The sequence below is a fragment of the Ochotona curzoniae genome, unplaced genomic scaffold, assembly GCF_017591425.1.
Source record: "Ochotona curzoniae isolate NIBS_2020 unplaced genomic scaffold, NIBS_Ocur_1.0 scaffold_1037, whole genome shotgun sequence".
Taxonomy (NCBI): domain Eukaryota; kingdom Metazoa; phylum Chordata; class Mammalia; order Lagomorpha; family Ochotonidae; genus Ochotona; species Ochotona curzoniae.
In genome coordinates this window covers 13,626,800-13,652,913 of record NW_024467083.1, presented here as the reverse complement: position 1 = coordinate 13,652,913, position 26,114 = coordinate 13,626,800, and the positions used below count along the sequence as shown (strand labels likewise).

At 36.4% G+C, this 26,114-nt stretch overlaps 1 protein-coding gene across 2 annotated transcripts; it reads right to left on the bottom strand.

Moving 5' to 3' along the window:
* Positions 1–2,514: 2,514 nt before the first annotated feature.
* Positions 2,515–26,026, bottom strand: RNPC3 (RNA binding region (RNP1, RRM) containing 3). Of its 2 annotated transcripts, none has more exons than XM_040998373.1 (15): positions 25,720–26,026; positions 24,439–24,486; positions 23,680–23,798; positions 21,153–21,236; positions 20,364–20,475; positions 19,619–19,687; positions 18,231–18,373; positions 16,244–16,369; positions 14,901–15,052; positions 9,485–9,646; positions 8,233–8,327; positions 8,087–8,145; positions 6,054–6,186; positions 4,506–4,577; positions 2,515–3,533 (listed from the first exon to the last, which is right to left on the bottom strand). In XM_040998373.1, the coding sequence occupies exons 1-14, from the start codon at positions 25,906–25,908 to the stop codon at positions 4,518–4,520; spliced, it is 1,551 nt and encodes a 516-aa protein (XP_040854307.1). In that variant the 5' UTR covers positions 25,909–26,026; the 3' UTR covers positions 2,515–3,533; positions 4,506–4,517. The 2 variants fall into 2 exon arrangements, with proteins under 2 accessions (XP_040854307.1, XP_040854310.1); XM_040998376.1 differs by having other exon boundaries at positions 2,515–2,572.
* Positions 26,027–26,114: the final 88 nt, after the last annotated feature.

The following is a 26,114-nucleotide window of genomic DNA, read 5'->3' as shown; positions in this document are numbered from 1 at the left end:
TATCAGTGTTTCTCCAACTCTACAATGACATGTCCTTAAGACTCATGTACAAGACCATAGCTATTAACAAGATAACTGCCAAACCCAATTCTACCAAATAAAGTTACAGTTTAATTCTTAGAAATTCTTCTAATTCAGCATACTTGGGTAATAGGTTTAACTTACATAGCAAGTATAATGTTGAGAATGTTTGTGCATTACCCACAGACATGTTAAGTCTTGTCTGAACATCTTAAGTTCTAAAATGTTGTCAAATACTGCCATGTTCCAAGTAAGAAAACAATAGGAATGCTGGGTATCTCAGTCAGAAATCAAGGGGGAAGGATGAGTAAGGCTTGCTATAGACCTCAGGATTTTACATAACCAGGAGTGAGGTAGACTGATGCCATAATTTGGAAATGACTTGGTTCTGTTTTCCAAGGTTTCATGCTTTAGAACACTGTTCTCAGTGCAGTGGGACCTGTAAAGAGAGTTCTAGGACAAGGTGACTGGGTCCCCAGGGTCCTGACCCTCAGAAAGGAGTTAAGTAGTTCTCATGTAGCTCCAGCTTCACAAGACTGGCCTCTCCTAGTTCTCTGGCTTCTGGTCTAGCTGACCATTCTTTCCTGTCTTTGGTTTCTGCCACTGAGATGCCATCCATCTCATGGCCCTCAACAGGGCAAAATGGTGATCAGAACCAAATTTTTGGACCTTCAGAACTGTAAGCCAAATAAATGGTATTTTATCAACATAAAACATGATGAAACTGCTGTGAATCATAATGAAAAGTTAACATGTGGGAACTTACTTTACGTCAAGACTACTGTTCAGTTCACAACCCTAAGGTACATATTACTCTCAAAGGAAATAAAATGTAGGAGGGTAAAGAATTTCTCTAAAGTCAAAAACAACCTATCCCACTAAAACCACTATAATACAGCCTCTCAACCAATTATTTAGACTGGTCTTTCTGTTAACCAAAGCAGGATGGGGACTTTCAGTGTAATTCAACTTGCATTTTCACAATTAATGCCTTACATCTATTATTTCTCCATACTCTTCACACCCTCCTTTTCCATTTCACTGAGAAAACAAAGCTTTACAGGGTCTTTCTACTTATCCAAGTATAAATATTCAGATCCTCATTATCTAGATACTTTATCTGATTGGTAATAATGATAGTTTCATAATTTAATAACATACACACTGGATCTGTGGTTCTAGCAATATCTCTCATTCCAACACACTTTTCAATCCAATTAGTTTCAGTATCACAAATCTGCCATATCTTTAGTCTTTGCAAAAAACATTCTGATACTCTATTATCCTAATCCATTTCTCTACTTCCCCTACAAGCAAGGTTCCTATAGAAAGAATTGCCCTCAATTCTTACAAAATTCCTCTGCACAATTAACATGAATCACTTCTCACTCCTTCCATTCACGAAGTAAGTTTGTCAAGGGAAAGGCTTCAAATGCTGTTAAACCAAATGCTCAATCACGAGAGCAAATTCTTTTTTTCTTCTAATTAATTTTTTATTTTTGATGATTTTTACATAGTTGATTAAGGTGATAGGGTCAAAGGCTACAGGAACGTGGGTAAGATTACCATTACCACATTCTCTTGTTTTCCTTCCTGCATCTGTGGAAAGTGGGGGGACGAGGGGTGAAGTCACACCCAGCCTCCCAAATGCCTCTACACCCTGGGATGGGAAGACAGCCACCTGACACCAGCCCAGGGGTCCCAATGTGGGGCATGAAGAGCAAATCTTTGACTCACTAGAAAGGTTAACATACTTCATTCTTTCCCTTGTTGTGACGCTTTCTTTGGCTTTTAGTTGTTCTTTCTTAGGCTGCTTTCATGCTTTCTATCTACTTGATATCTCAGCATTAGCATTTGGCATGATTCATTTTATGCTTCTCATTTTATACCTAACTTGTAATTTTCTTACTTCTCCATTTCGCAACATTCTAAGAAAGGCAAGAAACGGATTCATATCACATTTTACATGTTTTGAGTTTTTGGGCAGCCATTCTAAATAGAAGGTGGCACTGTGAGAAATGCTTTGAGGATACAGGATACAAAAATGAAAGATTTGATTTACTTAATTCTAAAAAATTTATGACCCAGGATAAATCCCTCACTAGCAAAAATAAAATAAGCAAAAACCCAATAAAACCAGTCAAATCAAAACATTTCTAAACTGGATAAAATAAATAAAATTACTGCAGAAAAAAGGCACTCAGATTAAGAATAAAAAATAATAATTAAATCATGATTTTTAACCATAAAATTAAAAAAATAAGTATTGCTTTAAGAAATTTTGTAATTACAGATTTAAGAGTCTTCATAGAAAATTACACACATAAAATGCATAAAAAATTACGAACACTACTTTATTGGAATGAAAATAATTTATTATATAGAGGGCAACTCATTAAATCACATGTATCTCCAATAAGCTAACTTAAATGAATATGGATTTTAATTTTTAAAAACATTTTCAAAGCTGTTACGCACAGTTCCACAGTCCACCTGGCAAATTTCTTCGCAAGCTGAAAAGCACTTGGAAGATAGGGAATTCAAGAGAAACCTAAAAACATAGAAATTCAATTAAAAGTAATCATAAGCCCAAAACTTCATTAGTTTAAAATAAATGCAAACATTCATACTTGGAAAATTAGTGAAGCATGTCAGTATAAACAAAGTCCAAGAATTATTCTGTGCAAATACACTTTTCTGATGGATTTTCAACCTTGGAAGTTATATTAGCATCATTTTGACAGGTTTGAAAAACACACCAACAGCCATATACTGGGAAAAAATTAAGTCAAAACCTGGAGGTGAGAATCAGGCATCAGTATCTATTGCTTCTTACTGACTGCTCTTCTGGGTGATTCCAATGACGAACCGGTTTGAAAGCCCCTGTTTTTGTTTATCTATCAGAAGCATTTTTTTAAAGGGCTATCTTAAGTCAATACTGTCTTTTACCCCTCTGTTTTTTTATTCTTTCTAGTTTTTGGGTTGTTTACAAAACCTGCAGAGATATTTCTAGTTGGTACAGTTAAAGGAGCTTTCAGTGATAAACTTCAAAAGTGACATGCTACTCTCATTCGGAATTCACAAAATTCAGCTGTTTTTCTCCAAAATTGACACCTTACGTAAAACACCTAAATTGTATATTAACAGAAAGCAGATGCTTTTGAATCAGGTTTAGGAAATCCTTAAACAGAAGAAAGATTATCATGATTACAGCAAATGCACACATTTTTCAAAGTTGACCTGATTCACTAAGTTTGTATGAAAATTATAGAAAAACAAAAGTCAATACATAAACAATTCAATAACATCTAGAAAAAGCAAAAAAGGTGCTCTATTTACACAATTTTAGAAAAATTTTACTTGAATAAAGTATTAAAAAATGTTAATCTAGATCAATGGATAGAGGGACAAAACAATACTAGGAAAAAAAAAAAAACCTTGCCCCAAAAAGGATACCACAAGAAAGGATACACTTTGTATGAGAGTATTACAGCAGTATTTACGCAGGAATGCTTTGAAAGAAGAACAGCAAAATGTAGTTTAATTTTTCTTAGACTCCAGCATTAGATTACAAATAAATGACTTTTCCAAATGAAAAATGCAAACTAATTTTCCTCTGTTAAGACCCCGCCCCCCCAAAGTAAAAGACTTTTGACTATACCTGTACAATAGAAAACAGATATTTTACGCATCTTACATAGGGACTAAATATTAACCATACACATGATTTTTTTTTTTTTCAGGCCAAGAGTAATTTTGGCTAATTTATTTCATATTCCTCCAGTTAACAAGGCAGATGGATTTGAAAAAAGTGTATTCCATTCATTTTTTAGAATCAAATAATGCAACACAAAATTTAGAACTCAAAATGCTTAATGCTGTCAATTTTACTAATTATTTAAGGCACACTTAACTGCACAAAAACATACGTTATGGAATGTATTAATTTTATATTCACAGTACTATAGAATTTTAATAGCTACATAATTTCTCTTTAAGTGTTTTCATTGGAAGGTTTTCAAGTGTGGTTCCAGTTCTCTGTTAGTAGGAAATTTATCAGTTAGGCCTATTCTCATGGGCCACGAAGGGTGACCAACTTGTCCCAGCTTACCTTGAGCTTTCTTTGTTTTGCCACCTGAAAGTCCTTAATATTGGGAGACTCCTCTGTTTCAGGACAACTGGGACAAGTGGTCACCTTAGTCTCCACCTAATGTATTCAAACTCAAAGATGTGGGCAGAGAGCAGTGTAGCCGATTGTGATGTCCATGCAATGTGCATGCTGCAGTTTAAGAAACACTGCTTTATTCCAGATGGAAAAAGAAAACTAGGAGTGACCGATACTTAATTTTATATACAATGGACTTCAGGAATTACTGGCAAGGTATGCCATGAAAAATTTGAGATACCAAAACTGCTAAACTATCAGGCTTTCAATCCTTTTATTTCTACTAATATTGTCTTTTTAAGCTTTTTCTTCAACTTACCTTGACTAATTTTTAACATTTCCTTTTTCCTTCTTTAGAATCTTGCTTTGGTCTAGCAGATCGAGCAAATTGCTAATGTTTTAATATTAAGGTTTTTTTTTCATCAGCACATAAGTATCCATATAAGTATCTTATCCATATAAGTATCAAGCACTTTCCTTGTTCTAACAGCTAAGACATCATCTTCCACATCAAACATACAGGCTTGATGCCTGGTGCTGCTTAAACTCCTGTTTCCTGTTAATGCAGCCCAGGTAGGGTCAGATGAGACCTTAATAAACAGATTGTTTTCATCCAAACATGGGACTAGACTGAGTCCTTAGCTTTCAACTTTGGCCTAGATTTCTGCAGGTACCTGGGAACTGAACGATCAGAAGGAAGCTTTCTTTTTCTATGCCACTCCAATAAATAATTTAAAAAAGAAAAAAAAATTATTTCCTAACATAGTATAGAAGTATGATTTAACTTACTCGTTTGCAAATTTTATTAATTACCAAAAGTAATATGGCTAACTACTGATACATTCTGGTTACTGTAATTCTGACATGAGTGGGCTTTGATATGGGTAGGGTGGGATGGACAGTCATTGCACTGGATTACATGCTATTTAAAATGCCTAAATTTCATAAGAGAATATCTAGATTTGAGTCTCAGCTCTGCTCCGAATTTCAGCTTCATGCTAACTGTGCATGAACTGTGTATAGCAAGTGATCACTCAAGTTCTTGGGTCTCTGCCACCCAGGCAGGAGGCAGGCACTGGGTTCGTGCATTCTGGCTTCAGGATTCAATCTGTCCCAACTCAATGCAGTTTCCCTGGGCATTTACAGAGCAAATTAGCAATTGAAAGGCATCTCATTTCCCTGCCTCCCAAATGAATAAATGCAAATTTTAAAAGGCTGGGGAAGTACAGGGATTGAGCTTAGTAGTTACACCTAGTACCTGTATTCCATATTAGAGTGCCTGCAGTTGGCCACAGTTCTGCTACCAATTCCAGTTTCCTGCTAATGTGCATACTAAGAGGCAGCAATGGTGGCTGCAGTAGTTGGATAGTTGCCACGCACAGGGAAAACCTGGTCTGAGTTCCTAGCTCCCACCTTTAAAATGGCCCATCTGGAACCACTGAAGGTATCTGAAAAGAGAACCTAGTGGGAGTTCTTTCTCTCAGATACAGAAAGAAAATCATCACACAGACACAAAAATCTCAAATAGTTGTACTACAACATAAATGATAAACTAAATCAAATTGTTTTTGGATTTTGCATTTTCTCTCAGGTAATCTCTTAAGTGTATGGCCAGTATTGACTTTTGAGTTGCATCCTGAAACATTGACTTCACAAGATTTCAGTAAGCTCAAAAGGCTGAAGTTCCTTTATGCTACAGTAAAAATATAGCAATGTCATGTGACTTAGCTAAAGTATGTCTAACTGTAACTGATTAACGTAAGCTAGAATATCCACTGAGATGCTGAAAGCATTATATGGACACTGGCTTGCTATATACTTCCTCCAAAAATTAAATGGTTTTGGAACAGATGGATTTAAAGGATACAACCACCATGGGTTTTCCATAAAGAACATATCCATTAGCTTCCTTTAAGGCTTTTGCTGCTGCTTTCTCATTTGGAAGTCCAATGAAAGCCTGACCTTTCATACGACCTTCTTTCATCAAGCGTATATCAAACCTAGGAGCCAAGGAAAACAGCAGTTTCAATGCAAAGAATGATAAATATTATTACAATATGAATGAAAATGTGAAATATTTAAAATCTATTTCAAAGTAAAAATGCTGAAACTATCTGCTAAAACAGAATTGGTCAGGGCTTCTAAAATTACATCTTATATTCTAGTATAAAATTGCATAAGCAATAATCTGCTTTGATGATGTGCTTGTATCTGTTTTTATTTTAACTAATATAAATGCATGTATATGATTTAAAGACTATATTGCTAGAAACTAATCTGTTATTATTTCATATCTACTTCTTCAAGGCCAATTTAGTTATTTGCTCAAGTTCACTAAAGAGAAAAACAAACTATACATCCAAAAGCACAAATGCTAACAAGAACCAATTACAAGTGATCACAGAATGTATTGTAAGCAGTTACAGAATATACATGTAGGAAGAGATCTTACTGATCATATGTCACAAAGCATCAATTTTAAATGATATTTACAGATACTGACCTCAGAGCAGACAGCTAAAATCAGTGACAGAAACAGAAACCAGATTTTTTTTTTTACACTAGAATCGACACGGTGTTCCATTACTTCACAAGGTAGCCATTGTTTAACATTTTCCAATTACATTCAAAACCTACTTGGAAAATTTTTTAAAAATTATCTGGTATTTGTAATATGCATAAAGAAAAAAACACAAGCCAGCATTTTGCAGAATTGGCAAAGAAATGTTGATATCCTAAGAAGAGATTATCTGTCACTATGAATATAAATGGAGAACTTTGACAGTGCTACATGTACCTATTACTTATCCACTGTAAGTTCCATTAAAAACCTCCTTTTATCTTTTCCATTCCATCTCTTTTAAGTTTTTATGACTGAGACTTTTATGTCTGAACTAACACACAAAAATTTTAAAAATGAAACTCTAACTCCATAACTTTTCTCCTATTTAAACCTCACTCTTATCCTTTGTGTTCCCAAAGAAAGCTTTAACATTTAATGCAGTCGAATCAAAAGATGAAAGGTTATTCTCCAGTGTCTGAACTAGTTTGCCTGATAAATTATATCCTGGATCATTCAAACAATGGTTTTCAATGGATAGTTATTAGGCTAGCAAAATTATCATCAACCAAAAGCTTTGTAAAACATGCAAAGCAAAGGGTCTGGTGTGATGGCTCCATGAATGGCTAAAGCGCTGGGATCCTACAAGGTCACTGGTTCATGTCCCAGCTGCTCCACTTCCCACCCAGCTCTCTGTGTAAGGCCTGAAAAAGCAGTAGAGAATGAGCTAAAGTCTTGGGACCCTGTATCCATGTGGGAGACCTGGAAGAAGCACGTGGCACCTGGCTCTTGGCTTGGGACTGGCTCTGGATACTGCGGCTACTTGGGGAGTGAATCAGCAGATGGAAGATATTTTTCTGTCTCTCCTTTTCTGATTTGCCTTGCTAACAACATAATAAGCAAAATAATAATAATAATAATAAAATAAAGGAAAAGAAATGCAAAGCAAAATCAGATACTTTGGGTATGAAATTATGAAAGTGTTTTGCCAAGTTCTTCTTCTCCAGGTTATTCTTGTATGATATTCAAATTTGAGAACTCGTTTTAAGGACTAAAGTTAGAATTTATCATGTGGCCAGCTTCCATAACGATTATTTATTTATGCATTGTTTATGGTTGTTTTCACTTTAACAATGACAACAGGTAGTTATGGCACGGTACAGCCTACAATAATAACTTTTACCATCCACTCATTTACAGTAGAAATTTGACAACTCTTCTAGATGGCTTATGTAATAGACTAATATTTCACACAAATTTACCTCCAAGGAGAAAATGAAATAAGAAAAAAGTTAATTTGTAACAGATAAAAACATAATTTGAGTTAGGATTGTACTTACATGATTCGTTGTGCTTCTGATGAAAAGTCAACATATCTTCCAAAAATAAATTTAAGGTCCTAGAATTTCAAGAAGAATAGACAAATAAGAAAGCCAGGCAATAAAGATATTAAAAAATAAAAATCAGTGTATAAACTTAAACTTACCTTTTCTTGAACATGTTTAGCTAAATTCTTTACATAAATTCTACAGTTTGGTTCACCAGGTTCATAACTTCTGAAAACTGAAAGTGCTTCCATTTCTTAAACAAAACAAGGATAATAAAATTAGGGGTTTTTAAAACAAGTTTCAAAAACTATGCAAATGTTAAAATTATAGAAATTAAGAGGTATCAAATACGTCTTAAATATTTAAAGCTTGAGAAAACCTGCTCAATTAAATACCTACTTTTAAGACCTTTGATAAGTTATTTTGTGGGGTTAGCATGGTGGCAAGGCATGTTAATCCTCTATCTGCTGTCTCAGCTACTCCACTTCTGATCAGGCTCTGTGGTTAGGGCCTTGGAAAACAGGGGAAGATGTCCTGATTGCTCAGTCTCCTTTTCTCAAGTGGGAGACCAAACAGAAGCTTCTGGCTCCTAGCTGTGGAAGAGCTCAGCTCGGGCCATTATAGCCATCTGGGGAGTGAGCCAGCACATGGAAGATCCCCTTCTGTAGAACTGCCCTTCAAATACAAATAAATAAATCTTTAAAAAATAAAGATAGATCCCTTTGTTTAAAAAAAAAGTGTTAACATTTGAATATTATTTAAGTGAATTTGACAAACCACAAGCCATTTCATAGACAAATGTAAAAACATGGTCCTCCAATCCAATAATCAGGTGCTTCAAATCCACTGGAATCTGGATTCATTTCCAGCTATTTGTCTGCTGTCAGTAAACTATCGTTACCCACTAGAAATTATGTGAAAAAATTCTAGTTGCAAGTCTTATTTGCTAGTTCTATGGAGAAATTGTTACTTATCAACCAGAAATCCAAAACATTTTCTCAAGATATACTGAAAGAATTAAAATTCTTCAGCAGTAAAAAATTACATCAGGGTAAAAAAAGCTTAAATATGGATTTCTGATGACCAATTTTCCTTATAGTCACTTTATATATGTATTCCAGACATAGTATTCTGATGGTTCATTAACTGTTTGTTGACTTATAGGATATATGAACTGTGTTCAATGCCATTCAAACGGCTAAGGAATAATAATAAAAAAATTCAAAAACAGAATGGAAATATTATACAAGAGGGAAATTTCTCCTCTATGGCATCTGAGTAAAATCAGGTAAGCATTAATAAGAAAACTGTTTTGAAGTTTTTCACTAAAGTATATGATTATAAATAGATTTGATTCTACAGAGTCAAAGGAATGTAAAACAGAATATGTAGTTTATGTAATGACATTACCTTCTCTGGAAATTCTGCCTTTTTCCAACTCCTTTCTAGAAATACATTCTGATGGCATTTCATCAGAGTCGTCTTTAGTTTCCTCCGTGATGTTCAAATTAGGCTTTGGGAAGATTTTTCCAAATCCTATATTAGCTGCATCAACTTCAGCAGCAGGTACATCTAAGAAGCCAACATTAGCATAAGTCATTACAATTTCCTCCTTTCAAAACTATTTTCAGGTTGCCTTTCCCACAGTTTTTATTTAGTAAGCTGTTAGTTCTAAAATTAGAGTTTCCCAATGTCACACAACAGTAAGTAAAGTAAAGTAAAGTAAAGTAAAGTGAAAACAGTAAGTATTTTGTGGTTTCTACCACTACTATTAAACCCAGGCACTTTACTACAAGAACAGGGACAGACTGAAGCTAAATGGTGAAGTGGCTGATTTATAGTGCTAGTCAGAAAGCCTGCAAAGTGAGGGTAGAGGATGCAGTGTTCAGTTTCTGTGTATTCTGAGGTATCAGACATTTGCACAAAATATTTAGTGAGAAGAATATATAATTCAAGAAGCAATAGTTACTATTTTATTTAGGCAATAGAGTGATACATCCAACCAATCTCTAAGATGCATCCATTACCAGAGGAAACATTTCATTAATGAGAGTCAGCCTAAAAAACCTAGCATTTGAAATTAATCTGCAAGATGCAGAAACACTGACATAAGAAGCATAAAAAAGGGGGGGGTGATAACATGTTCTCTCTAGTAGTAGTAGTAGACCTCAACCAAATGAAAATCAATGAGTTACCTGAAAAAAGAATTCAAGATAGTGATTTTAGGGAAATTCCCTGAGTTACACACAATAACAAAAATGATTCAGTGAAATTATGTAATTGATGAAATACATGAGGAACTTAGCAGAGAGAATCATACAAGAACCAGGGGGTAAGTGTGGTATACAGAGCTGGGGTGCCATGTACTATGCCAGTATCCCACAGGTGGGCACTGGCAAATGTCTTTGCTGCTCTGCTTCAGCTCCCTGTGTATGCATCTGGGGTGGTGGTGGATGGGTAGGCAGTGGAGGCTGGCAAATGAATTGGGTTACTGTACACACAGGGGAGATGCAGAGGAGGCTCCTAGCTCCTGGTTTCAGTCTAACCAAGAACTGGTCTTTGTGGCCATTTAGGGAATGGGTCAACATATGGAGGGTTGTTCTGTCTCTCCATTTCTGTGTAACTCTGCCTTCCGAATTATAAATAAATAAATAAATAGTTAATAAATCACTACATGAAAACAGAATTGGGGGGAGCATTAAGATGGCCGACGGTGGTAGACATAAAAATGAAAACAGACACGACACAGCTGAATAGTACCTATAACCATTTTAAGGTGTATAGCAGCCAATTGTGTATAAACTAAAACTGAAATGTCAATGAAGTAGTGGTTAAGAACTTGCATTTTCTAACTTACTGGTCACTCAATACCATGTCAATTAACTTCATGATGTTGTAAATTGTTGTTGATGCTACGTTATGTTGTGGCAATTCATTGGAGGGGAGAAATTCTGCCAGCCCTACTTTCAGACCAGGGATGGTCTCCCAATGAAACTGTTGAATTTATCTGGATATTAAGATGCTGGACTCTCTGCACGGTCCATGCCAGCAATGAAGGAATCATGACTGGATATGAACTGCACTACTGCAACAATATGGAGGAATTCAATACGGGAGGAGGGTTTTTTGGAAGAGTTGAGGGAATCCCAGAGCCTATGAAACTGACAAAATGAAATGAAAAAAAAAAAAAAAGAAAAAAGAAAAAAGAAAGAATCAAACACGTTTTTCAGGTAAATAATAAAATTAAAATTATAATTCGGAGACTCAATAGCTAATCAATTAACAATATTTAAATTCTGAGTTAAAACAGGTGTTTGTAGTTAAGTCAGATAAAAACAGGATAAAAATGCTTAACATCATTAAAGAATGTCATTAACAAAGCCAGCTTTCATATTATAGTTGCTTCAGAAAACAACAACAACAAAAAAAAAAACTAGAAAGAAAAGGCATAGGAAACCAGTTTTAATGAAATAAGTGTAGAAAACTTTCTAAGTCTTTGGGAAGACATGAGAATCCACGTTCAAGAAGCTCAAAGGATTTCTAAAAGTTTAGGCCAAAACAGATCCTCTTTGAGGCATACCAAATTGTAAAAAGGGCAAGAAAAGCACCCAGTGAACCTCTATTACTAAAAGCAGACTTCTCCGAATAAATCTTACAGGTCAGGAGGAAATGCAATTATATATTTAAAGTCCTAATGAAGAATATTATTCCTAGCAAGCTATCCTTCAGAAACGAAGGAAAAATAAATCGACAACGAGCATAAACTGTGGGAATAGGTCAGCACCTGAGCCACCCTGTAACGGAGACCTGCACTAATGAGTCCAGTGAATAGATGTTATGAACTAAAACTCAGCAGCAGGGCAGAAACACAACGGAGAAAGGAACCAAATCTTACTAATACAGAATATCACGAAACACAAAGGTGAACAAAAGGGGAAAACAGAACAAAGAATACTCTTCATATTATACACTGTACTACAAAAATAATAAAAAAAAAGGAACTAAGAAAAAGCAAAACAAAAGGACAAACCATAACATGAATCTCTGATATTAGACTAAAATTAAAAATGCAGAGGCTCAAGAAATTCTAAAAGTACTTGGATATTACAAAATGTACTCTTAAAAGCAACAGATCAATAAAAATACCAAAAATAAATTTTAAATGTCTTAAAACAAATGCATATACATCATACTAAAACATATACAGGAGCTGGTGATGTGGCATAGCTACCATCAACAATGACATCTCATGTGGATGCTGGTTGATGTCCTAGCTGCTCCCCTTCCAATCCAGGTCCCAGCTAGTGACCTGAGAAAAGCTACAGAAGGGCTTATGGTGATGGCTCAGTGGTTAAATCCCTACATTGCAAGCATCGGAATCCCATTTGGGTGCTAGTTCACATTCCAGCTGCTTTACTTCACACCTAGCTCCCTGCTTGTAGTCTGGAAAAGCAGTAGAGAATGGCCCAAGGCCTTGGGATCCTGCACCTATGTGGGAGACTGGGAAGAAGCTCCTGGATCCTGGCTTCAAATAGGCTTAGCTCCAGCTATTCTAGCCACTTAGAAGTGAACCAGTGGATGGAAGAACTCTGACTGCTCTCTGTAAATCTGCCAAGCTTTCCAAAAAAATTAAATAAATCTCACAAAAAAAAAAAAAAAAAAAAAAAAGAAAGAGAGAAAAGCAAAAATAGCCCAACTGATTGGGCCTCTGCTACTGACATGGGAAACCTGGAAGAAGCTCCTGGTTGTTCACTTTAAAATTCCTGCTGTTTTAGCCATTTTAGAAGGTGGGCTGGAGACTTGATTTCTGTCTCTCTCTCTCTCTCTCTCTCTGTTTCATCCTCTAGATCTACAATTCTGACTTCCAAAGGAATAAATTCACACTTGGGGGAGAAAAAAAACCCCTATGTATTAAAGTCTATATCAACAATTGCATGCATCAAAAACTCAGATCTAGGGCCTGGCAGCATGGCCTAGCAGCTAAAGTCCTCGTCTTTAACGCCTGGGATCCCATATGGGCGCCAGTTCTAATCCTGGCAGCTCCACTTCCCATCCAGCTCTCTGCTTGTGTCCTGAGAAAGCAGTCGAGGATGGCCCAAAGCTTTGGGACCATGCACCTGTGTGGGAGACCCAGAAGAGGTTCCTGACTCCTGGCTTCGGATCTGCGCAGCACTGGCCATTGCGCTCACTCGGGAAGTGAATCATGGGACGCAAGATCTTCCTGTGTCTTTCCTCCTCTCTGTACATCTGACTTTGTAATAAAAATAAATAAATAAATAAATAAATCTTAAAAATAAATGGATCAATGAACACAATATGTGGATCGGAAATAAACTCATATATTTATAGCCAACTGAAAAAAAAAGGCAAGCCTCTTTGATAAATACTGTTAAGATAATGGGATCTCTAAATGCTTAAGAAACCAAATTTCCTTACCATGTATAAAACTCAGAATGGACCAAAGACTTAGATTTAAGCCCCCAAAGTTCCAATCAGCAAAAATGCTTGAGCATACTGCTTTAAGACATTTTTTGACTTTAAAGGAATAGGCAAAGACAACTGAAAAATGGGATTTCATCAAATCAAAAAAAATTTTTGCATACAATCAACAGAATGAAGGGAAAAGCTTCTGTAATGAGAGAAAGTATTTTCAAATTATTTATGAAGTACTGGATTAACACCCAAAGTATACAAGTAACCCCAAACAACTCAAGAGTAAACAACTAGAGATCAAGCTGACAAACGCAGAAGTAGACATTTCTCAAAGTGGTACACATACAGTGAGTGTTTCTCAATCACAGAAATTAATACAAACTGCAAGATGCTATGTTAAGTAAAATAATTCCAGCACAAAAAGACAATTATCATGTGTTCTTATAGCTGGAAGACAAACTGTGTCATGTTAAAGAGGATGGAAAGAGAATGATTAATGAGAACAGAGGTACAATTAGAAAGGAAGAGTTATCTTCTAATGTTTCACAACACATTAGGATTATCATGGTTGCAACAGCTTACAGAGATGATTCTCAACATTCTCAATGTTAAGAAACAATAAATATTGACTGCTATGCCAATTACTCTAATCTCATTTCCACATATTGACATGTTACTCTGCAATCTATATATATGTATAATTACCCTGTGTCAATAAAAAAGATCTAATTACATTTTATTTTTTTCTAAATAAATTTTAAAGATGTAAAGGTGCAATATAGTTAAAATTTTAAGATATAAACACATGAATAAAGATACATATTCTAATTATTTTTGGGTAATAGTTTACAAAGAAGGGGAAAAAAAAAATCTAGCAGTAGGACATGACCAATTGATAGTATTATATGAACTATTTAAAAATACAGAAAGATCAGGTCTAAGTTGCTCAGATCCTGCTACCATAATACGTTTAACAAGTCATTATAATACTGACCTGGATGCATTCATGATCTTTTAAAAATGGTTTATTTATTTGTGAAAGTTACAAAGAAAAAGGGAGGGTGGGGAGCAGAAGAGCTAAACACTCACCTCTCCAAAAGGCTGGGTGAGACTGAAACCTGGTGTTACAAAGTGTAAACATCAGCAAAACAAACCCAGATTTCACCTTAAAGGTCATTACCAGCATTAGGCAAGCAGTAAAATACTGTTATTTAGCATCAGTTTTAGTTACATAAAAATGCTAGAACCAGATATCCTTCCATGTTCTCAAGAGGAGCTACAAGTATTGAAGTTGACAAATAGTAAAACACAGAAACATACACACAAAACTTCACTTTTAACATACGCAAAAAAAAACTAATTTCAGCAAATAAAATAATTAAAATGCTCTTACCACAACTCTTTTCTTCATAATTTTCTTCCTTCTCAGAATCTTTCTTAAATGCTGCTGGTATATCAGTAGATATATGGAATTCAATTTTCCTGCTACCTACAGGTTGTGGTTGGTCAAATACATCTGAGGGTAACAGCACTGGATGTAAATTGCTATTTAAAGACAATTAAAACTTTAGCTTGCAACTGCAAATAAAATTTTCATTAAAATGTTATTTCAAATTACATCCTACTCAACAGTGGTAAAACATTCACTGCACTGTAGGCATAGCACTTAATAATTCAACTCTTAATAACAAAAAAGCAGAGTGATGAGGTGCTAGAAAAGGCAGCATGAATCTTTGGAAGTATGGTTCATTACACACACCATATACAGCAGAGAATCTCCAGAAACAATACATATTTAAAAGCATTCTGGTGAGACATGAATATATCCACATTAAAATGTGTGATTTTTTATCTGGTATTTTTAAGTGAAAAATGTTTGATTTCAGGCAATAAAATTACGAGGAACTACATTATTTCATATAAATGAATAACTGTTGATGCTATTATCAAAGCTTTAAATGCAGAAAACCACACTGAATGGAAAGCAAATCATTCTGTCCTTCAGTAATACTTTAAGTGCCTAAGAAACATCTATATATGTAGATAGAAATTTGGAGATGAGAAATTTATGTTTCGAGATAAAACTAGGAATAGTTATGTTACAATAAAAACAAGTAAAACTATAAAAATGAATGAGGTTAATAGTGAATATACGCTTACAAACAGAAGATGACCACAGTTAAGTATATGAAATCTATTGCCTAAATGTACAATGTCATGATACAAATTAACAGCAGAATGTTGGACTTGTGACTGTTGCTAAAGCACTATACTACTGTAATAAAATGGGAGAAAACAGCAGGGAAGGGGAGGCAGAGAACAGGGAGGGAAGAAGGGGAAGTAGAGGGGGAAACCCCTACACCTACAAAACTGTATCAGGGAAAATAAAACAAATTGAAAAATAAATGAAGCCTATGAGATTTAAAAAAAGTGAGAAAGTGAAGGGATGGAGGGAGAAATAGAGGGACAAAAAAAAGGAAATAAAGAGGTAGGAAGATGGTGGGTAAAAAGAAGGGATAGTAAGTTCAACAAGAAACGTATTTTAAGATTTGCAGTCATCAATACCACAAATTGGAAAAATGTTAAGAGAATTATGAATACCTACAGACCTGGGAAATAAGAATCCAATGGTGAATCTAATAAGACTAATATGAAACAAAAATCCAGACTGAAAAATGATGTGAATTAAATTCAACAAAAAATAGATACTCTTATAATAATTCTGAACAAAATTACCTGTGTGAAGCAGATGTAGGTGCACTCAGCATATCCTTTATTTTTTGTTTTTTTCTCACGTGGCGCTGCTTTACGGTTCTTGGTCTTTTGGGCTGAAGGTTGGCTAGTTCCATTAGTTTGCTCATTCTGTGTAGGAGAGAAGAGAAGTAAACAGCTGTCCCTTATCTAGAAGCATCTTTACTTATAATTATTTTTGCTAAGTTTCAATTTGATTGTGGTCTATAAGATAATTTATATGGAACATACTTATATGAAATTAGTATAACTTCCAAATTATCAAGAAAAGAATTTTACAATAACTTGACTCAAAATTGCCTTGCCCAGCTTTCACCTTACTTGGAAGGCACTTACTTAATTTTAAGTAATTGTTATTTCACTATAAGCTTCATTAATTACATAAAATTGCTGCATCTCATGCCAAGCACTTACAGTTTATAATTTCAAAAATCTATTAAGAGCATTCCAAATATCTCATAACACAGTAAAATTGTTGATTCATATTCTAGTTACCAAAGCGAGAATGGACTAATATGTTTCATTCAAAAGTATTTTGAACATAATCGCTCTAAACTGATCCATATTAAGAACAAAGTTTTCAAATACTACACTCTAACATGGCTAAAACAAAACACAAAAAAACAAAAAACAAGAACAGAAAGTAGCTAACTGATAGTTAATAAACTTTTTTGCTGGTAAGAATATGAACACTGAAAATTTCAAGACATTTTTGTTTGGCAGTTTTTTTTTAAAGATCTGTTTGTTTATTTGAAAGACTGTACTACAGAAAGAGACGGAGGGAGCCACAGACAGACAGAGATAGAAACACACAGAGAAAACCTTCCATCTGCTGCTCCAGCCCGCAAATGGACAAATGGCCAAAGCTGGACCAAACAGAAGCTAGTAGTCCAACTATCTGGGCCTATCATCTGGGTGGCAGGGGCCCAAGTACCAGAACATCTGACACTGCTTTTCCAGGTACAATAGCATGGAGATGAAGCAAGAAGTGGAGCACCCAGGATTCAAACCAGAAATCACACAGGATGTCAGTACTGTAAGTGGTTGCTGGACCAGCTGCACCACAGCGTCACATGTATAGGGAAATTTTGATGTAGTTCTTGCTTAGCTATTTTTATGTTTCTATAGATCAGGAGCTCAAAGATGAACAGTGATAACTTATTTTGCAGGGTAACATTTGTGAAATCTGAAAGCAAATCAAACAGGTAACACACAGCCAGGAGCTTAACTGTCATCCATACTGATTGTGATTGTCACAGAAGATGGCCTCACCCACAATTCTGGCTTCTCAGAGAAAGATTTCTTCAAGACCCTAACTACCTGTCAACTGAACAAAACACATGACCTTGTTTTTTGAGTGTTCATATTAAAGAACACCGCATTATACTGCCTGTTCGAAACACTGAAATCATATTTCAGTCAACATCATTACAACTGGCCCAAAAGGAGTATTAGCTAAGCTTATTTTCTCTGTAAGCAAACCTTGATCTTGGAAATAATACACAGGACTTCAGACTCTGTTTGGGTGCTTTTTAAACAGCAAAGTCATCAACAACAACAAAAAACCCCAAAACTGTGAAAAACATGGCAAGGATATTAGTATAGGATATGAGAGTTGAAGCATCCTTACCGAAGAAGCAACTTTTTCACCATAATGTTAATGCTTATTCCCACAAAAAGATGGTTGAGTAATACGGTCAATTACTGATGTGAAAGTTACAAATAAATTCAGAAATAATGAGGTTTACTTTAACCATACTTTATAACAACCATCAATCTAAAAAATTAAATCATAATCTAAACATTGCCATTCGGTCTTGGCATTTACTTTCTAGTTACTGTATATGTTTGAGGGGTTAGCAGAGCGGCTGAGGACAGATTCTAATAACTTTACAAAAAGAATTGAGCATCTCCTACCAAGAAAAATCCCATCTGTTCCTTAGAACCTGAACAAATATTTCACTTCACAAACCTCTGTCGATCCTCATCATCACTGCTTTCATATTCTGATTCTTCACTAGATAATTCCTCATTGTCATCTGGCAAAGGAGGTTCCTCAGGTGGGTGAGGAGACATGGGTGGAAGAGGTGCATGCAATGGCATATAGTCTTCATACTAATTAAAAATACAAAATGAAAACACCATGGTAATCTATGACATTTATAGAACATAAAACTTCCATAAATACATGACTCTTTTTTTCATTATTTCATGTGATAATTCAGTAAAAAATCAGGGAGCAATTAGCAAATCATTAGCTGATCAAAAATCTTGTTTCTTCTTCCTTAGCATCAAGCTGACCTGAACTTGTAAGCGTTTTCCGTAGCTATATTTCATCATACCACTGAATTGTAGCCAAAGTCCTAAATATACTCCTAATTTCTGCAATTATAGAAGCCTCACCAATGTGGAAAAGCATGGGGAAGAAAACTGAGGTGTTGAGGATACTGACCATTTCCTGCCCTGTGATTGGCCCTTTGCCCTGATTGGTGTGCCTTGGTTATCTTTAAGCTTATTGGACAAGTTTGACAGATAAGCGGGGGGCTTGGCGGGGGAGGGGGGAGCGTAACAGAATTAACGGTCATAACGGTTCACAACGGAAGATCGGAAGATCGGAATAAAGCGCCTTGGAGACTCTCTCAAGTGTCGAGTGATTTCTTCCGCGGGATGGGAGGACCTCCAATACTGAGGTTTTATGAGTAGTACAGTAGAGGAGCACATTCCTTTGCCTTATTTTAGAACTGATCTAACCAACAAATAACTTCTATTGTATTACAAGACAATATTTTGTTCTGTTTGTTTTTTTTCAGAGCAGCTAGCATAATCTTAATAGCCCTGTCCCAAGTATTGAACAAGTTGGAAGCTTGAACAAGAGAAAATTAACCAGTTCTGAAGCAAATTTTTCCTATTTTTATGTTAACACTCAAAATTATTTTGTTTTAATAATTATCCAGATTATTACCACTAAGTAATTTCAAGGACATAGTCAACTATATAAATCACTTGGTAGCTTTGCACAAAACTTCTAATAAAAATATTAGTCATCTTTTTGTCATTTGTAAGTGAATATCTATAATAAAACTACGTTGAAAAAAACTTTTAGGTAACTCAGACAAGTGTTTTGGGTCAAAGAACTAAACACTGAAAGAATGATGATCTTATTAACCATCAAAGTATTCTTTTCATATTCTACCCTTCCTGACACTCCGTCCTCAGTTCCGCTATTACCACATGACTTCCTCTTTGTTCCTATTCAGTCTGCATCACAAGTTAGCACAACATTTCTACACTTTCAAAGCTAAATAATCTCGCTCATGCAAGAAATTTTGTCTATTAAACAAGTCCTAAGAACTTTCTTACCATAGGAGGTCGTGCAGTAACTGGTCCAAAAGGCGTGGGCAAATTCATTTTATTCATAAGATGAAGCACCTTTAAGTGGTAAAGCATTTAAAAATCACATAGTATTAATGATTGAGCTCATACCTTATATTTTACATAAAAACTTGTGAAATAGTATTACCAAATATCTTAGTTCAAATGCAGCAGCATCGTGTCGTTCTAGTACAAGAACAAGGTAAAATAAGACACTGGATGTCAGAAGACTAGCCCTGATATCCCCAAATGTTTGTTCATTGTGTAGATAAAACAAGTACCACTAATAAGAATGAAGTATTCTTACAAAGCAACACCCACAGAAACACTTTAATCTCTTTTTTTCTGCTTATTGTGAATGTGAAACACTAAAAAATACAAGGAAGAAAATGATCATTCATACTGTACACTTCAAAGTAGTATGCTATTATCTTTAAAATCCTTGAGCCATGTGCTAGAGTTCACTGTACCTTTTGATTTAAAGATCTCTCCATGTACGCTAAAGCAACACAGGACTATCAGAAATCACATTTCTAAACAGGCTCATTTACTAATATTGATTCATACTACAGTTTCTAAAAAATCATTACTTCAAAGTAGTACACTCATCTTTTCACTTTTAAAATAGTTTTATCATTAAATTACTTAAACTATTACAGATGGCAATCAAGACAAACAATAAGGCACCTCGTATACACAAACACATACTTTTAGGAAAAGAAGTTTCATTTACCTGTACATAGAATTTAGGCACGCTTGCCAAAGCATTTACTATGTTTGCTAGGATTGTGCTTGAAGGTGGTGGGTACATATACTTGAGGCATGAATTCAGAGGAAATGTCAGCCTTAAAAAAATTAAATGTTGGGCAAATTTAATAACAACATATAAATATTCATTTTAAGTAACCTGATAACATACAAAATTACTCAAATGATACAGCATGCTTAGATTCACCATGTTTCTAAAAGATCCAAACAGGTACACTTAGAAAGAATCTTGCCATTGATTTCATTACAGAAAAATAAAGCATTTTTCTTACTTACACTTCCAAACATGTTAACAGATGCTTCCTCTGTTCAATGCCAGACTCGGCTCAAAAACTTTATTCAAAAAATTAAAAACACATATGAAGAGCACGCATCTGGTAGTTAAGAGATGGCTTGGGATGCCGACATGCCATATCTGAGTGTCTAGATTTGAGTCCTGGCACTGCTCCCAATTCTAGCTTCTTGCTAAAGCACAGCCTGACTAGCCCTACCTAATGACTCCAGCACTTAGGTCCCTGCCGCACACAGAGGCACTGACTGAGTGCTTGGCCCTGGCCTCATCCGGCCCCACCCTAGCTGGTGAACGCATTTGGGGAGTGAATCAGCAGATGAATTTATACATCTGTCTCCCTCTCTTTGTATTTCAAAATAAAACGAAAAAAAAAAATCAAATACATAATATGTATTAAAATGTCCTTTATAAAATAAATTATCAGAACCACAAAACCAAAAGATTAAAACAAGAAATTCTAACCCATGGTTTGGTGCAATTCCATTCTCTATCGTTAAGCAATCAACTTCTTTCTTTTCTTTCTCTTCTTCCACAGTGTCTTCAGATCTACAACGTAATCACAGGCAGTCTTATTTTTAGAAAAAAAGGAAAAATTGCATATGAAAAAACAAATTATCTTTACAAACATGAAATTATGAAAACAGGTCCATGAAAACAGTTCTTTCAAACATTTCTTAAACACTAACGAAAGGGGGTAGAGTATAACTTTCACAGAATCCGTTCTTTATTAGCTACTCTACGTTTTCATTTAAACTTCAGAGTAAGTTCTTAAAAATGGTATAATTCATAAACAAAAATAAAACAGAAATTTACATGATATAAGAAGTAACATGCTGGGCCCAGCGTGACAGCGTAGCAGCTTAAGTCCTCGCCTTGAGCACTCACCGGTATCCCATATGAGTACCTATTCTAATCCTGGCAGCCCTGCTTACCATTCAGCCCCTGCCTGTGGTCTGGGAAAGCAGTCAAGGACGCCCCAAAGCCTTGGGACTCTGTACCCCCATGGGAGACCCGGAAGATGCTCCTGGTTTCGGATTGGCTCAGTTCCAGCCATTGAGGCCATTTGGGGAGTGAACCATCAGACGGAAGATCTTCTTCTCTGTATATCTGCCTTTCCAATAAAAATAAATAATTCTTAAAAAAAAAAAAAGTAGCAGCACTCTGTTTCTTTGATATGCACTTACAGGGCTCGTTGAAACTCAAGAGATGTCTGGCACCTTGGCCTTCTTCAGTTTACCTGCTTAAGCTGCTAATTCAGTAAGTCTGTAGTAAAGCTAAGATTTTGTATTGCAATCAAGTTCTCCAAAACATTTACTTAAATATTTCTTTCTTTAAAAGACAGTTCCAGAGAAGAGGAGGGAGACAGAGGTGGGGAGAGATGGAGACTGATCTTCCATCCACTGGTTTACTCCCTAAACAGCAGCAATGGCCAGAGTTGGGCCAGTCTGAAGCAGTAGCCAGGAGCTTCCTCCTGGTCTCCCATGTTGATGTAGGGGTCTAAATATGTGGGCCATTTCAGCAGCTTTCCTAAGCCATTAACAGAGAGCTGGATTCAAAGCCCAGCGACCACCAACCAGCACCTGTATGGACTACCAGTATCACAGACAGGGCGTGGCCAAACCTACTGTACCTCAATGCTGGCCCCATAGGGACATTTTCAGAACTACAGGTGTAAAACAAATTTAGCAAGCCTGTATTACCATAAAAGGTCATACTTGGAAATAAAATACAGTGTTTCATTTCAAAAGTCATGATCCTTCACCTGTGCTAAGGTAAGGATTTTATGCTATTGGTTGAAAAATCTCTAACCTGGAAATCAGAAATGCTCTGAGATACTTTTTGAGGACAGCAACGATGTCATAATAAGAAAATTCCACACCTGACCTCATCACAGGCTGCAGTCACAATGGAAATGCATGGAGTGGGCACACAGTCAAGACAATGTTTATGCACGAGGTTAAGATAATGCTACTAGCCATACTGGAGTGACTGGGTTCATATTCTGGCTCTGCTTTACATGCAACTCCCAGTTAACGCACAATCAAGTTCTTAAGGACTCTGCCACTAGTGAGGGAGAGCAAGACTCAATTCCAAGCTCCTGGCTTTGGTCTGATCCAGGCACAGGTAGTGCAGGAAGTAGGAGAATAAACCAGCACACCAAAGACCTAGCTCCATTTCTGCTTTACTTACGTGGCACACATAATTCTGTCTGTCTTCCAATACAATTTTAAAAATGCAAGTAATGGGGACCTGGTGGTTAAGCTCCTTGCCTTGTACTCCCCAGGATCCCATACAGGTGCTAGTTCTAATCCTGGCTGCTTGTGGCCTGGAAAAGCAGTCAAGGACGGCCCAAAGCCTTGGGACCCTGCACCTGCGTGGGAGACCCAGAGGAGGCTCCTGGTTCCTGACTTCAAATGGGCTTTGCTCCAGCCTTTGTAGACACGTGAGGAGTCAAGCAGTGAAGAAAAGAACTTTTTCTCTCCTCTCTGTAAATTTGCCTTTCAATATAAATAAGTAAATCTTAGGGGGAAAAATGCATGGGAAATATTACAGAAAAACCTCCGGCTTACATGCATGAAGCATATTAAAACAAAAATTCAATTTTGTTTACAGACTTGGGTCCCATTCCCAAAATAGTTCCATTGGGTTTCACAAATATCCCATCCCAATCTGGAAAAAAACCACATAAAAAAATTTTAACACTCTTAGTTCCACACATTTCAAGTAACAGATCATAATTTGTGGTTACTTACCTCCACCAAAATTTGCATACTTGTCACCAACTTACAACTAATTATTCCTAATGCTACCGACACAGTGCAGTTCCTAATATTTATTCAGAAATAAAAATAAGTTTTATGCCGTTAGTAGGTTTAATGGAGAAATACATGATTTTCCTTTGAATGATTTACTTACTTATCTAAAAACAATCCTGTAAATCCACAACTGATTCAGTGTACATGTTGGAGAAGCTTGAGCACCCACATACCTTTTTTTTTTATCAGTGCCTAAAGTGGGACATGGAGAGTGAACTCGATCTTGTTCTTTTGCAAATTCCACAACTAAAGTATGACCTAAAAGCTTCAGCTGATGAAGTCTTGTCAGTGCCTTCAGTTAAAAGAAAAAAAAAGAAGAACTGTGCTTAAAACGTAAAGATCACATACAAAAACAATTTTTTCAGTGAATGCTATCAAACTTTCATCTGTTGTTACATACTTGTAATCATCAGTGTTCAAGCCTTTATTATTCTCTTAAGGACTGCTGCTTTGAAGGGAGCAAAATGTGACCCTGGCAAAATCAACTCCACCAACTCTGCTTACACCCAGGAAGCCAACGGCGGCCAGGAAACTCTAAATTCACTCTTTGCTCTCATTCTAAATTCGTAATTTTAACAATTATGAAATCTCCACATGACCCCTAACTCCTGAGGTAGTATATTCATTCTAATGCTTTACTCTTTAGCTTTCCAACAGTTACAAGGGTAGCTTCTCTTAAGTGTTTACAACAGGCTATTTTTAATCACATATGCAACTAATTTTAGTCTGCTTTGCTATTCATAGGCACCACTAAGTAAATTTTGGGCAAGATCTGTCAAATGATAAACTACTGCCTATAGGGCAAACTCAGAACACAAATCCTATTGAAAGATCTAAATAACTAAAAGCTCCACTTCACTCCCCATTTTTATACCAAGATTGGGTAACAGAAAATTGTTGCTAACTTTAGTAATAAAAAAAGAAAATCATACCTTTATGGCTGCTTTTTCATTAGGGAAAGTAGCAAAAGCTGTGTGTTTCTGAAACAGAGTTAAAATATAAATTACTTCCAATATTATTTCAGGTCCTCATGAAGATATTAGACATTGCATTATATGATTTACCTAACTCATCAATGATGACGGTAAATGTAACTGATAATTAATTTCAGTCCTGTGGTTTTAAATGTTTTGGGTAGGATTTGAGATGACAGATATGCTTATATACATAAACATGTAAACATCTTCTGTGAATATTTTATTTTTACAAACTGTGAGACATACGAAATTTTAAAGTCTCCAGAACACTCATATATCACTCTTAAAAAAATCTAAAAAAAAAAAACTCTTAACTATACAATATGGGGCTCAAGGTTTAAAAATGTTCAACAGGGAAATTATTCTCAAGATTTTGTGTATGTCTGATTTACCCTTATTAAGTCCCAATGCTAGAAGTTTATATTTAAATATAAATTGTATGTAATTTCAAAACCATGCAGCAGTCAAAAACCAAGCAATTGTTTCTTGTAATAATCAAACATTGCTTTAATCACATCGCATATTCTCATTTTTCTGGTGACACTAACTGATTAAGTGTGCTTATGCTGAACTAGATACTTTTACTTGTACTTGCTAAAATCTATAATACATGCGCCGAGCAAAAACTAGTCTTTCTTCTGACATACCACTTCTCCTTCCTGGCTACACATTAGCATCACCTGGGGAGAATTTAAAGGCACTGTGCAGAAACTTAAATACTGCTCTTACCACTTTAATTAAAAGAAAATCGCTTAAGACAGTCTCAAGTGTGAAATTACCTGTATAAGTTCAAGGCTAGGAAATGTTTAACGATGCTGAAATAGCTTTCCTGAAAGATCCCGTCTGGATGCCTTTTCCCCCTTGGTGAAAAGGCTGGTCGACAACTGAGTAGAAATACTGTTATGTATTTTACCGAAATGACTACAGATTCTCCTCTACTGTGCTCAATGTTTAACAATGGTTTTTCAACGAAGCTGGAATCCTAAAGACATCCTTCGCTACACATTCCTAAAATCACCGTAAGCATGCCACATTCAGAAGAGTTGTACGATCGGAGAATGAGGTCCAAGGGGGAACTACACCAAAACTATTTTCATTTCTAGGGTTTTGGGAAGAGGTCGGAATCCAGCAGGCTAAGGCTGCGCCTGGCACCCATCTCCACTGTGCCCGCTGCCCGCTCACCAGCGCCTGCTCTCCCGGGGGCCCAGGGACGCCCGGGGACGAAGGCACACTCACCAGGCGCCCCTTGTCCGACAGCACACGCACCGACTGCGCCCCGAAGTACTTGAGCAGGTCCTCCTTCTCCTCGGCGGTCAGTTCCGCAGGCAGGTGCCTCACCAGCAGAGTCCGGTCGCCTCGCGGCGGGGACAGCGCGGAGCTCAGGCATCCTCTCGACAGGGGCAGCGGCTGCTCGGGGGCCGCCATGTCCCTCGGAGCAGCGGCGACCCACACGCCGAAGGAGGGCGCCTCGGACCCGGAAGGACGGCGCCTCGGACCCTGAAGGAGAGAGCCCACACCCGCGCCGCGGCATCGGCCAAGCTGCCGCCGCCGACTGTTTTTCCGCTTCGCGCTAAGGCCTCTGGTAAGAAGGAAAACCCGCGAGAAGCACTATGTCTCGCGAGACCTACGCC

Coding starts and splice junctions, on each gene's coding strand:
- RNPC3 (XM_040998373.1), bottom strand. CDS start 25,908: ATGGCGGCCCCCGAGCAGCCGCTGCCCCTGTCGAGAGGATGCCTGAGC. Junction 23,799..24,438: donor ATGAAAAAGCAGCCATAAAG/GTATGATTTTCT, acceptor TTTTAACTGAAG/GCACTGACAAGACTTCATCA. Junction 6,187..8,086: donor TCAGAAGCACAACGAATCAT/GTAAGTACAATC, acceptor CTTGGCTCCTAG/GTTTGATATACGCTTGATGA.